Genomic DNA, 17,058 nt, shown 5'->3' with positions numbered 1-17,058 from the left:
TCCTTCCACTGCGTCATGCATGCTTGGAGGCTGACAACAGCATCCACCCTGACAGAGATGGAGTAGAGGAAGGTATAATTGGGTGGTTTTATCTGAGAGGATGCATGACGGTGGCAACAGGTTGCCCAGCCCTTTCACGATGAACATAGTTTTGGGCACACATGCAGCTCCAGTGGCATAGGGACAGGACCATCAGCCTTGTCTCCAGGCAAGGGGATGCAGGGGGCTTCTTGTGTTTTGCTTTGGACTCCCTCCAGTAGCTTAAGCCCTGCTTCAGTCACCAAAGGGAAAGCTAAGGTCTCACAGCAACTTTGGCTCTCAGCCGTGAAGTGTGGGTGTCATGCTACAGAGCATCACAACACCTTGATCCCTGGATTTAACTTGTAGGGACTTGCACAGAGGGGCACCCAGGATTTGTGGCTCATCAGGACCCAGGCTGCGAGGGAAAGCTGTGGAGGTTTTTGGCAGGGGTGGCAAGAAGTGTTCCTGCAAGCATCGCGCCACCTGTGTACACGCAGACCCCGTGAAAGGGCTGGAAACACAGAGCCTGTGACACGTGCACAAGTGTGCTGCTCAGCCTACGTGGAGGAAGAGTGTGGCTGGAACCACTGCTGCGGGAGGGGTGCCCATCAAACCCCCCTGGTTAAAGAGCTGTTATGATACTTATGTTGGGTAAAAGCCAGGTGGGATGCAAAAGGTTTCATGGGGAGACTGACTCAAATTTGGGCCACACTGCTCTGCAGTGTCTGGGTCTGGCTGGGATGTTAACTTTCCCTGCAGCAGCCCGTACAGTGCTGTGCTCTGCGCGTGTAGCTAGAACAGCACTGGTATGACAGCAGCGTTGTGTCTGCTGCTGAGCAGTGCTGGCACAGCATCAGGACTCCTACAACCCCACCAGAGCCAGCAGACTGGGGGTGGGCAAGAGGGGAGGAAGGAACATCACCAGGGCAGCTGACCTAAACCAACCAAAGGGATATTCCATACCATACGGTGTCACACTCAGCAATAAAAGGTGGAAAAAGGAAGAAGAGGGGAGGGGTGGGCTCTCATTGTGAAAATGTCTATCCTCCTGAACAGCGGCTACGTGCATTCAGCCTCCGCTTCAAGGACGTGGTCAAGCATCGCTCGTTGGTGGGAAGCAGAGAGTAATTTCTTTCCTCTGCACTTCCGCGCGGCCTTTGCTTGTTTATTTATTTATTTATTTATTTTTCCCTTTTCCCCTTTCTCTTAGTTAAATTATTTAATTAATAATAATTTGCCTTAATAATTATTTTCTCTTTAACTAAATTATCCTTATCTCAACCCATGAGTTCTCTCCTTTTCTTCTTCCACTCCTCTTCCGAGGAGGGGGAGTGAGAGAGTGGTTGTGGCGGAGTTCAGCTGCCTAGCAAGGTAAAACCACCACATGCAGTGTCTGGGTCCTTTTCTGTGCGGTGGACCCGTTGTGCTCAGGACAGGCAGGCAGGTTTCGTTATCCTTCAGTCGTGGCACTGCAAACACCTCAAGGGATGGTGCCTTGGTGTGTGTGTTGGTGGAGAGAGAGAAGAACCTCGGCCAGATCCTGCTGTCCATTACCCCAGCTGCTTTCTTCATGCACAGCAATGCTGACTTGGATGGCATTAGCCACGATGAAGATACCACTGGCATAAGGGGAGCTCTCCAATTTTTCTGCTCACACACAATCTGATAAGTTGTGGCCCTTCAAGCATTTGCATGGCTGATGATCACCTCTGGAAAATTACCCTTACATTCCTAACGTTGTTACCTGCCTATCAGGTGTGTGTGGGAGATGGACACAGAAACCTTTAGCATAAAATTTACTGAACACAAGACCGAATGACATCTATTCCGAAGATGCCTTGCTACTGACTTTAGCACAAATGCTGCTGTATGTTGCCTACCAAAATGCGTGGTTTCCTTGTGATAAAACTTGAGAAATGGAGAACATAATAACCTGGCTGAGTCTTTCCAAAGGATGCTGCTGCCTGCACTGAAATCCCAGCAGCAAAACCCAGAGCTTGTGCTTGGCTTCCTCATCTGGGAAGGGGAAATGGAGATGGAGCTCTTCCCCAGGTTAAGTTACAGCCTTGGTGGGCACTATTAGCAAGACAGACACCAAACTCTCCTTAAGCAACAAGATCTCTCTCAAGCAAGACCTGTTAATACGCATCTGCTCCGGCACTGCATGCGGATTTCTCAGCTGAATGTGTTTGATGCATTATTCACTATCTGAAAGCAAACAGGGAACTGACAAAGGATAAAAGCGACTTTGCAAACACAGTTCTTTTTATATGCAGTATTTTTTTTATTTCATGTTACAAAGAAGGGTGACAAAAGTCTTCTGGGAGTTCACAGCACAGCAGTGGTGCATGAGGGGAAGAGAAGAGATGAGGACACGCAGGAAGGAAATGGGCAAGCTTGTAAGACAGAGGCAGGGCTGTTGGTGCTGAGCACCGAGCTGCCAGGGCTGTTACTTGTGGCTGGGGGGCCAGGGGCAGGCCTGCTTGGTCTGATGGCCCTGGGTGCTGGGAATGACAATGGGGCATTTCTGCTGCATGGCCTGGGACGAACCTCCACTGCCCCCGCCAGAGCCCCCACTGCAGCAGCATCCAGAGGAGCCACCTCCTCCACCTCCGGAGCTCACAATGATCTTCTGGCCAGATCCTCCACTGCTGCTGCTGGATCCTCCTCCCATGCTGTAGCCTGAGGAGCCTCCACCACAGCATCCAGAGGATCCACCGCTGCTGCTTCCACCTCCGACAATTATGATCTTGCCTCCTGAGGAGCCACCACTGCTGGATCCTCCACCGCAGCACCCAGAGGAACCACCGCTGCCTCCACCTCCAATAATGCTCTTTGATCCTGATGACCCACCGCTGCTGTATCCTCCTCCCATGCTGTAACCTGAGGAGCCCCCACCGCAGCACCCAGAGGATCCTCCACTGCTGCTTCCACCTCCTACAATTATGATCTTGCCTCCTGATGACCCACCACTGCTGGATCCACCACCGCAGCACCCAGAGGAACCACCACTGCCTCCACCTCCAATAATGTTCTTTGATCCTGAAGAGCCAAAACTGCTGGATCCTCCTCCCATGCCATAGCCTGAGGAGCCCCCACTGCAGCATCCAGAGGATCCTCCACTGCTTCCACCTCCGATAATGCTCTTTGATCCTGATGACCCACCGCTGCTGTATCCTCCTCCCATGCCGTAGCTGGATCCACCACCGCAGAATCCAGAGGAACCACCACTGCCTCCACCTCCGATAATGCTCTTTGATCCTGAAGACCCACCACTGCTGTATCCTCCTCCCATGCCAGAGCCAGAGGAGCCTCCACCGCAGCACCCGGAGGAGCCACCGCTGCTGCTTCCACCTCCTACAACTATGATCTTGCCTCCTGATGACCCACCACTGCTGGATCCTCCACCACAGCACCCAGAGGACCCTCCGCTGCCTCCACCTCCAATAATGCTCTTTGATCCTGAAGACCCACCACTGCTATATCCTCCTCCCATGCCATAGCTGGAGCCTCCACCGCAGCACCCAGAGGATCCACCACTGCTGCTTCCACCTCCTACAATTATGATCTTGCCTCCTGATGACCCACCACTGCTGGATCCTCCACCGCAGCACCCAGAGGACCCTCCGCTGCCTCCACCTCCAATAATGCTCTTTGATCCCGAAGAGCCACCGCTGCTGTATCCTCCTCCCATGCCGTAGCCTGAGGAGCCTCCACCACAGCAGGAGCCCCCTCCTCCACCGCCGGAGCTCACAATGACCTGGGCAGAGCCCCCGCTGCCACCCCCGCAGCAAGAGGAGCCCTGCGCCTGGTAGCTGGAGGAGCTGCCCCCGTGGCAGCACGAGCCCCCGCTGTGGCACCCCCCGGACTGGGAGGACGTCTCATGGCAGCCTCCGGATCTCTGTCGGGAGCACATCTTTGAGCAGCAACTCTGCAAGGAAGAGCATGCTTGTTATCCAAAGGAGGCCACTGCTGTCACACGGACCCCAGGCAGCAGCACCAGTGTGCTACTTCAAGCAGAGCCTCTGGAGTCACAGAATGCCCTTTCCTTTACGTACTTTGTCATCCATCCCTCCCAAACACATGTAAAGCCTTTTGCTGACAGGAGAGCACCAGATTGCTAATCAGCCATTCATTTAGAGTCTTTTATCTCATAGATGTTCCATCTGGATCTCTATCCTCCTGGAACACTATTTCCAGTATTATTGGATGATACTGCTTCTGCTGATATCCACAAAAAAACTTAAATTCACCAAAGCAACCTTCCTGACCTTCAAGCAACCACCCATCAGGCATACTTCACCAAAGCATTTCTGTTTTGTAAGCACAAATATCCGAGTAGCATCGCTCCCTTCAGCAGAAATGGACTTACCCTTCCCTGTTCTGGCAACACAGAGAGCAGAGCAAAGCTGAGCGAATGGAGCACCTGGGAGAGCCAGCAACTTTTATACCGTTTCTAGTTTTCCTAATTGGGATGTGAGGCATCCAGAGGAATGGCGATGGGTGTATTTATGAAACAAACTGTTCTCCATCAGCCCACTTGTCCTGACTCATCAAATCAGATCGATGCCTCTCCGGTGCATCACTTCCTAGGCTACTTGAAGTCTGGCCGTGGATAGTCTGGTCGCGTGAGCTCTACCCCGTGGTTGAGGGCGAACGCTGGGGCCATGGGGCTGCAGCTAGAGCCCCCCACCCGCGCTGGGAGAGGCTGATGGGGTGGTGGGTGGCAGCTGAAGTGACCCTGTGTTTATCGTACGTGATGGGCTATGGAGATGCCCAAGGGAAAGGAGAGAGCTGCACTGGGTAGGACTGCAGCCATGGGGCAGCAGAGGGGGGCAGAAGGTTCCCCATGCCTGGACTACCCCAGCACGCCCGTCCTGCCTGCGCTGTGATGTCCCTTGCAGGAGGGGACGCTGCCCCTTGCAGGAGGGGTGAAGGCATCCAGCCCGGTGCTTGGGCAGGGGGTCCGGGCTCCAGTCCCTGCCTGCCCATTGGTGCAGCTGGCTGGACTCACATCCTGATTGGTGCAGGCTGGATGCTCTGGGCAATGATTGGTGCAGGCTGGATCCCCTGGATGGGGCAGGCAGGGGATGGGGTAGTCCTGTGCCAGCCTGGGGTGTGGTGGTGAGCTGGGTGCGGGGGCTGAAGCTGGGACAGCAACAGGGACACCTCACTGTCACCTCGGCTCCCCAGAACCTCTCACTCCAATATTTACCCTCAAAGGCTATTTTTTCTTTTAAACGTTAACTTGCCAGCCTGCTTGAAGCAGTAGTAAATGGGAGTGGAGAGGCCAAGCTGTCTGCCAGAAGAATTAAATGTTACTGTTTATTTCCATTCCATATTGCAACTGCTAATTGCCAGAATATACCACATCAAAGAAAGCACTTCCCATAGGGAAACTCCCACTGAAGACTCATACCTGGAGCGATGTTTTACTCCTGCATGAATGAGGAGCTCCCTACTTGCTCCAGGCTCAACATCTCTGCCCTTGGAGGTGCTGCCTGCAGTCCTGCCCCTGCTGCTGGCTGTACCAGGGGGTCAAAGCTGGAGCCGGGGTTTGACAGACCCCTCGTTTCTCTCCCAGCAGCTGCTTGGTGCATCTGTGACCACCGAGAGCTCCTTCACTGTGCACGTGCAAGGGGCTCAGCCTCACACCTGTAATGCTGCCTTGCAATCCTTTGTGCTGCAGGGTAAGAGTTTTTTGCATCTTTCCTCTCCTAACTTATCTACACCTTCCTCTGGCATTTCATGGTATCTGGGTGAGGTAGAGAGACTGCTTGCAATATTTAACTTTGTGGGACCTTGTCTGATGGGTCAGGGTCAGGTGTAGTAATCGACATTAAAAGATGACCTGAAATATTTACAGAATCCAAGATCTCTTCTACAGTGGGTTTTCAATGCATTTGTGCTCTGGAGTTTTATTACAACAACATCACCTCAGAAGAAAATCATCATAAGGGAAATAATGCAAAATACATGGTGTAAAACAAAATCCAACCACTCAGACACTGAAGCTCTCTAGAGCGGCAAGTTTTATTATCTTGTGCAAGCGTTAGAAAGTCGAGGCAGAAAATGGACATATCAAACAACCTGCATCAAGGCGCAAGTTACTGATACACACCACCAGAGGTTCTGGTCATCTGGAGAGGTGAAGAGAAATATTCCAATGAAGAGGAGAAAGAAATCACACGAGTATTCTTACATTTAATAGAGAAAGAAATAAATGTGACATGTTTACATTCTGGGCTTTCTTGTTACAAGGTTCTCTTCTAAAGCCACTACTTATGTTTAGTCTGTGGTGGCCAGGAGATTGGTTGGGTCTGCTGCTGAATGGACATACCCCCAGAGCTCGACGAACCACCTCCACCAGCACCTCCTCCAAAAGAAGAGGAACCCTGGCTCTGGCCAGAACCACCTCCTCCAATAATACAGATGGATCCTTGGCTCTGGTGGCCAGAACCACCACCTCCTCCTCCTCCTCCTCCACCTCCACCAATAATGCAGACGGGTCCTTGGCCTTGGTGGCCAGACCCACCTCCTCCACCTCCTCCTCCTCCACCTATGCAGATGGGTCCTTGGCTCTGGTGGCCAGAACCACCTCCTCCTCCTCCTCCTCCTCCTCCTCCACCTATGCAGATGGGTCCTTGGCCTTGGTGGCCAGAACCACCTCCTCCTCCTCCTCCACCAATAATGCAGACAGGTACTTGGCCTTGGTGGCCAGACCCACCTCCTCCTCCACCTCCACCAATAATGCAGACGGGTCCTTGGCCTTGGTGGCCAGACCCACCTCCTCCTCCTCCTCCTCCTCCTCCTCCACCAATGCAGATTGGTCCTTGGCTCTGGTGGCCAGAACCACCTCCTCCTCCTCCTCCACCTCCACCTCCACCAATAACGCAAACGGGTCCTTGGCCTTGGTGGCCAGAACCACCACCTCCTCCTCCTCCTCCTCCTCCACTTATGCAGATGGGTCCTTGGCCCTGGTGACTGGAACCACCTTCCCCTCCTCCTCCACCAATAATGCAGATGGGTCCTTGGCCCTGGTGGCCAGAACCACCTCCTCCGCCTCCTCCTCCTCCTCCACCAATAATGCAGATGGGTCCTTGGCCTTGGTGGCCAGAACCACCTCCTCCTCCTTTTCCTCCTCCTCCTCCACCAATGCAGATTGGTCCTTGGCTCTGGTGGCCAGAACCACCACCTCCTCCTCCACCTCCTCCTCCTCCTCCTCCACCTCCTCCTCCTCCTCCTCCACCTCCACCAATAATGCAGACGGATCCTTGGCCCTGGTGGCCAGAACCACCACCTCCTCCTTTTCCTCCTCCTCCTCCACCAATGCAGATTGGTCCTTGGCTCTGGTGGCCAGACCCACCTCCTCCTCCTCCTCCACCTCCACCAATGCAGATGGGTCCCTGACTCTGGTGGCCAGAACCACCTCCTCCTCCACCAATAATGCAGATGGGTCCTTGGCCCTGGTGGCCAGAACTACCTCCACCTCCTCCACCCATGCTGCCACCTCCAATGCAGACGGAGCCTTGGCTTTGGTGGCTGTAACCTCCTCCACCACCACCACCGCCACCTCCTCCAATAATGCAGATGGGTTCTTGTCCTTGGTGGCCTGACCCACCGCCACCACCACTTCCACCACCGATGGATCCTTGGCTCTGGTGGCCTGAAGATCCTCCTCCTCCTCCTCCTCCTCCAAAGGAAGATGATGATATGTGGGTCTGGTAGATAGCACCACCACTGCTGCTGCTTCCTCCACTGTGGCAGGACGATCCCTGGATCTGGTATCCTATAGAGCCTCCACCCCCACTGGAGTGGCAGGATCCTCCTCCACCACCACCATGGCATGAACCTCCTCCACCACCACCGCCATGGCATCCACCAGACTGCTCAGAGATCCCTTGTCCGTCGCCCTTCTGCTGATGGGAGCCCATCATCGCAGGCACCAGAGAGCCCTCCAAGAGAAAGAAAAACAGGCCTTAGCAAATGCAGAGGGAGGAAAACTTGTGTTACTGTCCCTCCCCTTCCCCTTCCAAAGTCAGGCTGATTGATGAAAATATCTCCTCTTCCCTTTCTGCCCCCCAGCCACCACTGATAGCTAATGCAAAAGGGAACTGCCATCCTCAGAAATGTATAACTCAAAAAAGAAACCAGAAAGGGCCTGGGAAGTTTTCAGCTCATTCCATATCCCTTGATCAGGTCTTCCTCAGGGCCTTCTCTATCCATACATAACTGTTTTTTATTTATTTATTTTTTCCCTAGGACAGGTGCAACTGTAATAATTCCTTAACTGTTCCTTCTAACAGGAAGCTGCCAGAGTGGCATTCCACTGGAAGAGGCACGCAAGGCTGTGGTACACCAGAATTACCCTTATCCAAGTGTGGTTTGGGAATTTTGAAAGGGTTGTAATGCTCAGTGTTAGTATTCCATGTCAGACAAGAAACAAAGAACATGGCTCATCATTTCCACAATAACTCCATTGCACTTTGAAATCCTTCAATCATGGGTTCAAAAGGGCACAGTGACTGTTTTATTTCTTCTTAAAAATTTATAAGATATAGCAACAGCCTATGGAAAAGATAATAGCTGTGCAAATACAAGCTACACAAAATTTCAGCAGAATGTGCTAGGCCACCAGCTGCAAGGGCTCAGTGGTGGTTTGTACCCAAGGCTGAAACCTGCAGAGATGTTGTGGAGTTTGAGCACTTTGGGCACTTAATCCCCACTACAGCTCACACCTTTGTCTGCTGGCAGTAGTAATTTATATTCCTTTGGCAGGCAAGTGACACCTCTCTTAATGAAAAGGGTCTACAGGTCAGCAGGTTGATGTCTCCAAACATGCAAAAAAAAAAAAAAAAAGAAAAGAAAAAGAAAAAGAGAGAGAAAAAGAACCCTTTAGATGAAATTTAGATGAAAGGCTGGAAAAACTTCCATTTTGGTTTTTAGTTCCTTTGTTTTCCCATGCTTTGCTAAGTACCTGCAAGAACTCTTTCTTTTTCCCATGCTTTTTCTTACAGTATATTTCAGTAATATTTCAGAGCTGCCTATATGCAGCATTTGCACATGCTGTTAAGTGCAGGCAAAAGAAAGGGCCTCCAAAGATGATTCTTTCTGTCTCAGCTCTCCCTCTTTTCTGTATAATTAAGTAATGAGTCATTAGAACAAAAACTATTGCCTGTAAATAAGGAGCAATTTTTGGACTATGAGACCCAAAAGCCATATTTACTCCCGCCTTTTCCAGCTGAGTATTTCAAGGCTAATCAGACAAGTTAATTTTCAGCAGCAGCATGAAATGCCTTACCGTGTCCCACAGCACGAACCAGTGGAAAGAAGTCAAATGGAGTGAGGAAACCTGGTATGTGAGAACTTTTATATAGTATCTAGTCCTCCTCTTGGAAGGAAACAGTGATTGATTTATTTATGTGCCAAACCCAACCACAACTACCCACTTACTTGGCATAATCTTGGGCTTGTCATTTCTGATTGATATCTCCATTCCACCACCTCTTTTGTTTTCAGCTATATTCAAGTCACCGGATGGCTCCACCTACTACAAGTAGAGTGAAGAAACTGGGAAAATCAAACATGTTCTTGGGTTTTTCAGAAAAAAACAAGTGATTTACTTTCACATCCTCCCTACACAGGTTCAACAGTCCTGTAATAGGAAATGAGAGGGGGAAAAAAAAGGAACTTTAGTCTTTATAGGCATAGGAAATCTCTTTCTCATTTGAGAAGATGCTTCTGAACACTCAGACATGACTCCAGCATGTTATTATTTTGTGTTGTAACTGGCAGACTGGTAGGAGTATATTATACGTTTCTAATGACACCCACGGTATAGCCAGGGGCGGTAGGGACACACACTGGACTCCAGCCTCCCCAAATGACAGCGCATACCTTTACAGCCAGAGCCTGAAGTGATGCAAACCTGGGAGGCTCCACGTGCTCTATAGCCTTGGAAAATTTGACCTACAGAGAAAAAGAGGGGGAAAAAAAACAGCCAAAGGAGCAGTGAAGTGGTATTTGTGCACAATTTCAGGAGTGTCAGAGCACCTGGGTTAGGACTGTGACCTTTTTTTCTTCTACCCCACTGGCTTGCAGAGACACTGACACATGAGCAGAGGGGCTGGCTGCCCCCTCAGTGGTTATAGACACGAGCCAGCAGCGCTGCAAGAGCACAGCCACCGCATGCTGCCACGTCTCGGGAGCCACGCACAGCCCTGCAGATGCCAGAAGAGCCACATTTTCCCTCGGGGTAGTGGATTTTCAAAACCTCATCGGTACTTCCCAAGTTTTTGCATAGACAGTACCTGACATAGCCTGGGGTGTTAAGACATGGCCAGCTTACACAATTTTAGTGTTAAAGAAAGTCCAAAAGTTATTTCATCGCTATGTTAACTGGTAGTTATATACACAATGACAAAGATGCTCTGGGCATTGGGTGTTCTGTCATAGGCAGGATGATCGTGACAGAAAAGGAGCAGCTTTGAAACGGGGCAGGACTGTACTGGGAGTTTTATTCTAGCTGGCAGATAAATTATTTATTAAACTTTGCTTAAAACTCTTGGGAGCATATGAGAATAGGAAAAGCCCTTCTTGCAGGGAGAGTATCATATTTTTGCAGGTTGCATGCAGTATTTTGCTGCATTTACTCATGGGTTAAGAGATAAAAGGGGTCACCTTTGTCATTCTCCTGCAGCACTTCATCCCTTAACTGCAAGGGCCACAGCGGACTTCACAGTCGATATAGTTCGCCACTCTCTGGAATTATGACACAAACTGGAATTATGACAAACAGTGAGCTCTTCCAGTAAAACCCTCCAGCAAGCTTTCAAGTACTGGAAGGATCCTTCACTCAGAGCTGACGGGGGCAGCTGTATCTTGTTTTGGTTCAGAGCCACGCTTCTCAATGGAGAGCCGCAGGCTGTGCCACCTGGAGTCTCTGCTATGTGCCTCCCTGCTTGCTTTGCCCAGGTGCATTTCCTGCCCTGGAGCAGGGGATCTGCTCAGCCTTATCTCATCTTGGTGCTTGCACCTCTCAGCTGATCTCTGCCAGCAGCACCATCAGCCTCACAGAGCCCCAGCCTGGAAGTCACTCTGCCAAGGAGAAGAAGGCGAGCGACCCTTTCCACAGGGCATGGTGCTCTGCTGAAGGCTCTCACCTGAAAGGAAACTCACGGGACAGCTGGGGGCTTTCACCTGTAAGGGGCCTGAAAAGATGGCCCATTAGAAACCTTTTGGAAGCCTATCAGCTACCCTGAGTTTTCAAAGTCTTGGACAAACCTGTAATTTGGAAAGCTATTCTGGATGAAAACCAAGAACTCTTAACTATTCATATTGCTAGTGTGTTTTCTTTCATTTATCCTGGCAAGGAGACAGACGATAACTGTTGGGGCTGTAGTTGAGGACGGCAGCATCCTGTAACCTTGCTGGGGAAGTACTGGGCATGAGGCATGCAAGGCTGAGGCAGAACACCTGCCTACATCTGCAGCTTTTGCAAGAGGCACTTCCAAAGCAGGTCATCACTGCTGACCAAGAGGAGCCCAGAAGATGTACTGAAGCCACTGTCCCCAGTGTTCCTTGCTCTTTGCTGCTCCTGAGACGTCCTGCACAAGCTCCTCATTTGCATCGGGCTGCTTGCAAGCATGTGGATGAGTATCCCAGTGGGTAGAACCTAATACAGTTAAATAAAAATCACCTCCCCTTCCCACCCAGTCTTCTGCTGAGTTTTTGTGCACTATTTCTTACAGTACAGCTGCTATGTTTACCCCTAGAAACACTCAGCTGGGACCACACCACTGCTAATGTGATGGAGACAGAACGGCAGGTGATATCAAAGCCCCTTTGTGGAGAGGTAAGTAGGGCAGGGAAGATAGAAGTCAAAGGATTCACTGTTTGTCTGAAAACCAAATTAAGGGCTGTGGTTGTACTGTATACTTAGCATATCTAGAACAGCTTGTTTATCTCTGCTATTAAGATCAAGGACAGTCAGGACACAGTAGTAAGAGGTTTAGCGTGTTCTGGCACATAAAAGACACGTCCTGGGGTTTTAGGTACATGTCCTGGGAAACGAGGCGTAACAAACCTTAGCTTGGTTGCTCTAAATGAGGCTTGTTAGCTCGGTTGGATAGGTCATGGCAACACAGAGCTGCTGACACACTGACAGTTTGTTAAAGGAACAAGCAGTAAAACATTATATTGCCAAACTGTTAAGAGATGGCAAGAAAATCAGAATCTGGCACCACTTTCCTGCATTTCAACATCAAAGTTAAGTGCTCACATTCACTGAAATGAGCTCTACAGTTAGCCTCAGTCCCAGCTGAGCCATCTGAGGTCTGTAATCTGTTATAAAAGTGTTTTCCTTCCAACCAACTGCTCCTTCATGTTACTGAAGATCCCTTTTCCCAGGCCCATAAATAGGAGTCTCAGTACTGAGACTGAGAATCAAAGCAGAATTATGTCCCCATTTTATGCACAGGGGAAAGTAATTTGGGAAAGTCTGAAACCTGGGAGTTAAACCAGAGCTTCAAAACCTCAGTCCAATGCCTCAGCCCCAGACAAAACCTTCCTTAGTGAAAGAAAATCCTGCTGCAGAGCCAGAGCTCCCCAGCATTTGGATGTCAGGGCTCTTTTCAGGTGATTTAATAGAGACCCTGAAGAACATTGTGTGCACTACAAAGCACAGACTGTAGCTATCAGAGTTGTAGCAGGAGGGTGGAGTATAATTGCCACAAAGGCGCACATTCCCACAGTGCATTTGCTCAGTACCTCCTGATTACATCCTCTGCGTGGGCTATGAGAGGTGTGATCCTCACATCCGTCCTGATTGTAGGAAAGGGCCACACTTCTGCCCGGTGATGGGTAGCAGATGGGCTGGATGCAACCAAGGCACACTGTAGACTGAGACAGTCTGGAGCCCTTGGATTACTTTGTTTAATTCTCTATTCCAGCCATGCTTTTTGCACATTGCAGGGTGGAAGCAGGAGGAAGCAGGTGTAAGAACTGGTCAGATGGAGGAGAATCTTTCCCTCCATATAAACCATCTTTCCCCTAAGCCCTCAGTTTCTCTCTCACTAAGTCAATATGATAAAACATTTAATAAAATGGCCTAACATACCAAACATCTGCAACGTCCAGCACCCCCACAACATATATAAGGCACTGTGGGGTCTGTAGGCAGCCCTGTACCAGCATGGTGGACACAGAGCTTGGCATACCCTGTGCAGCTCGCAGGGCTCCAGGAGCTTGGCATCTCCCCTGAGACCACAAATTGCTCAGAGCCTTTTGGACTCGATAGTCCTCAGGAAGAGAAGGGAGTGATCCCCAGCGTTCAGAACAGCTTTCTCTCTCTCCACCAGCTCACCGCTGCCCAAGCAAGACCTGTCCCCACTGCCAGATGGCTTGGCAACTGGCTGACAGCCCCTGTTGGTGCCCAGCACTGATGCGATGTGTTGCTTGGGGTGGCAGCTTTTGCTCTGGTGTCAGCAGCACCCCGGGCCCGAGGACAGGGATCCACCTCTGCTGAGCACGCAGAGATTTTCTTCTTCCTTTTGCTGCCCATTTCCTCACTCTGCATCTCCTCAGACAAGGCACAGCCTGCTGCTCTACCTACTTAATCCTTGGTGTCAGATGGGTGCAGGAGGCGGAAAGGAAGGATTATTTTAAATCTGGAAGTGTTTCTACCTCCACCTCTTGCATTCTGCTTCTGTTTTGGGGATGAGAGCTTTCAAGCCTTTGCCCTCCTTTCTGCCAGCACTTCTCCTAAGACCCTCCACTGAGAAATTGCCCTTTTTGCTTATGATTGTACTTAACCATCCATGATCTTGGCGAGGTCTCTTTCTGCAAGTCCTAATTTAGACACGCAGCATGCTTTATGTTGCTCTGCCAAGGAATGTGAAAACGGTGGTGATAAGGTCAGTATACCCCAAGAAGAACTTTCCCCAACAATTAATATATAATGGCTTTGGCAACTCAACTGTCCAGCCAGGGGTTCCTTTCCTGGTTTCACTTTTGTCTGGCCCCTGCAGTTTGCCACATACATTAAGGCCAGGGCCACACCCTCTTTTCAGTTTTCCTCTTTCCTGCGTCCTGGTTCCTCATTCTTCGGAAGCCCATTGGGAAATGATCAGTGCTACAGCGGGAATTGGGGAGTTACGAAACGGGATGACTTGGGCCTGCCCGACCAGTAGCAGCAGCACCAGCCCAGCACCGCAGCTTTGTGATGGCATGCAGCAACGCTCGTGCTAACACGGCTTGCTCTGACTTTAAATCCCAGCTGTTAGAGTGGCTGTGTCAAAGAAATGTCCTTCAGATCAAAAGGTTTCTGACTGCTGTTTAAAATCTCTCAATGTCTGGTAGTGAGCATGCTTCGACACTGCACTTGGAGTCTGCCGGATACCAAAGAGCTGATCCCCTCAAGTGTTTTTTGGCTGTCCATATATCAAAGTTCTATACTTCACTTTGTACCTATACCAAACTTAGATCATGCAGTAAATGCTTTACCAAACAAAAGAAGGAAATTTTTTTTATGTTTTTGGTTACTTCCTTCTTTCAACCGATGCTTGCTGAATGTGGTAAGAGATGGTAGCATGGGCAAACAAAAGTTTACTTTTAAATAATTAAACATCTAAAAAATCTGAAAAAGTGCAGCATCATTTAGAAAAAATTATACATGAGACTTCACTGTTTGCTCTGGCATATCAAGACAGGCCTCAACCTAGAAAGAAGTCTTACCAAGTAAGATGGCAACAGATAAAGCAAAAAGGAGGTTAAGCCAAAATTGAGCAACAGCCCTGCTACATTAAATATGCAGATCTCTTATCACTCCCACAGTCTCATCACTGAGGGATTTTGTAACAACAGCAAAAGTTGGAGCACAAAGGGGAGCGTGAAGCGAGGCGCGGTGGCACCAGTGGCGGCGGGCACTGTGCCTGCATCGCTGCCCTTCCACTCCCCAGGGCCACAACGCAATGAACTCGGGCACGAGCATCGCGGCTTGTGATGATGAGGGGCATAGTGATGTATCCTACACCAGGGTCTGCCCCACAAGAAAGCACCTGGTTTCTGAAAGCTCATCCTTGCTTTGCTTGCACGTGCACGGCAGCCAGCAGAGCCTGAGCATCAAAATCCTACAAGCATGAGTTACCTTCCTTCTTCCAGCATCAGTCCTTGCCCTGTGTGGTTTCTATAACTCCACTTCCAGTCAAATGAGCCCACTGGACATACTAAATGCTGATCAGAGGTACCCCAAGACCATTCTTGCCTTGTTTGGTTTGGGAAAGACCATTTCCTTTTGTTTCCAGATGGGAAATGAGATACGGATGGGACCACCAGCCCGCACCCACCCCGGAGCCCCGTGGGGTGGCCAAACACAGAGACGTCACCTGTCACGCTGGACTTCCTGCCCCACCGATAAGGGAAAATGTGGCTTGCCAGGCAATTATGGGTCATTCTCACTGGAGGTGACTAACTTGTCCAGCTCAGGACTGTGGCTCAGAGGCATCCACGTTTTTGGAAACGTGGCACGTGACAGGACATTTGTGGGAAGTGTCCAGCATCTGCCTGCTGCCCAGCCTGCTGGCACTGACCACAAGCAATATTTTAACATACTTTAAAGCTTTAATGAAGCTATACCTGGGTTATAGCAGTGCAAGAAGAGACTTCATGCACTGGCAGCTCATTTACACAGCAGGCTCTCCTTATAGGAGGTAATTCTGGTGTTTCCCAGTAAGCCCAAGGAGGTGGTTCTTGTGCTATTAACTCAGCCTTTCAAGATCTTCTGAAGGAGAACAGCATCCAGTAAATAGAACAAGAAACCCATGTATTTCTGTCTTGTTTCACTATCCACAGCACTAAAAAACAGAGAAAATCTTCACTTTATCCTACTTTTCCCCAAGCCTTTAGTCCCCCACGCACAGCACCCCACGGGGCTGGCTCAGAGGATGCTCTGATGGTCTCAGGGCGATGGCCGCTCCCGGAAAGGCCCAGCCAAACCTCTGGCAGCAGGCATTTTTCTCATTCTCTCCTCTCCAACGGGGAGTAGGAGCATTTCTGAGATGCCAGGAGAGCCTGCGTGAAGAACATGTCATTTGTCACCCAGGCATCAGCAGCACTCCAAGTGCGTCACGGCCAACCTCATTTCGGTGTCCAGCAGGGACCCGTGGCGACGATGACTGTGAGCAGGACCAACTCCTCGGGAAGGCAGTCAGAGCTGCTCATCACCTGACAAGTCCAACTGCATAGCTTCCTATTTTTATGACCCACCCAGCTGTTTAGTTGGTCATCTGCCCAGTTTTTACCTCTGACACAGATGCAGCTTCCTTCCCATACTATTCAGCTGGTTTGCGCCAGCCCATTAAAATTACAGTCATCAAAAGGAAAGTCTTAATTGCTCCATTCATTATCATTCGTGGTCATATCCGACAGTTAGCTTATTTGCCTGGGAACTCCCACAGGCTTCACAAGAGATTGTAGGCTGGTCTGATAAGGCGAGGACAGTTGGAATGAGGAATGCAACCAACAGAGGACCTTCTCCAAGGACCCCAGCTCAAGGAACCACTTGGACATTTATTGACCATGGATGGCCCCTGTGCTCTCATTTGGGCGAGTTCAGAACCGACACCAATTTAAAGTTGACAAGTTCAGAACAGGGAGGAGCATAATGGCTTCAAAATAATAAAATATGGAGCATTTATCCTTTACCCACAGGCAATTCTTAGTTACCGCGTGAGGATGGCAGTAGAGGACAGCAAAACCACAGCTTGTTTTATAGGACAGAACCAAAAGATGTTCTACATGGGGTAGGGACACCTCCAGAAGGTCTCCCTTTATCTCCTGCTTTGGGGTGGGAGGTGACCCCCTGTGCAGCTGTATGGCAATGTATGCAGTCAGCCCCCCCCCCCCCCCCCCGCCTCCTCCTACCTGCACCCCCTTAGAAAGCTAAAAGAAGCTTGCGGAAGGGAGGGAGAAATGCTGTCTTTTCAGACTGCAGTAGGCCTTATTTTTTCTTACAGTGATGAAACAACTTGCTGCACAACT

At 50.1% G+C, this 17,058-nt stretch overlaps 1 protein-coding gene across 1 annotated transcript; it reads right to left on the bottom strand.

Moving 5' to 3' along the window:
• Window positions 1–2,281: 2,281 nt before the first annotated feature.
• On the bottom strand, window positions 2,282–4,551 carry LOC136788119 (loricrin-like). Its single transcript, XM_066986103.1, has 2 exons — window positions 4,394–4,551; window positions 2,282–3,952 (listed from the first exon to the last, which is right to left on the bottom strand). The coding sequence occupies exon 2, from the start codon at window positions 3,935–3,937 to the stop codon at window positions 2,471–2,473; it is 1,467 nt and encodes a 488-aa protein (XP_066842204.1). The 5' UTR covers window positions 3,938–3,952; window positions 4,394–4,551; the 3' UTR covers window positions 2,282–2,470.
• Window positions 4,552–17,058: the final 12,507 nt, after the last annotated feature.

Source organism: Anser cygnoides, chromosome 33 (genome assembly GCF_040182565.1).
Source record: "Anser cygnoides isolate HZ-2024a breed goose chromosome 33, Taihu_goose_T2T_genome, whole genome shotgun sequence".
NCBI classification, from domain to species: Eukaryota; Metazoa; Chordata; class Aves; order Anseriformes; family Anatidae; genus Anser; species Anser cygnoides.
The sequence above is the reverse complement of the archived record's forward strand: the minus strand, read 5'-3'. Positions and strand labels throughout refer to the sequence as shown.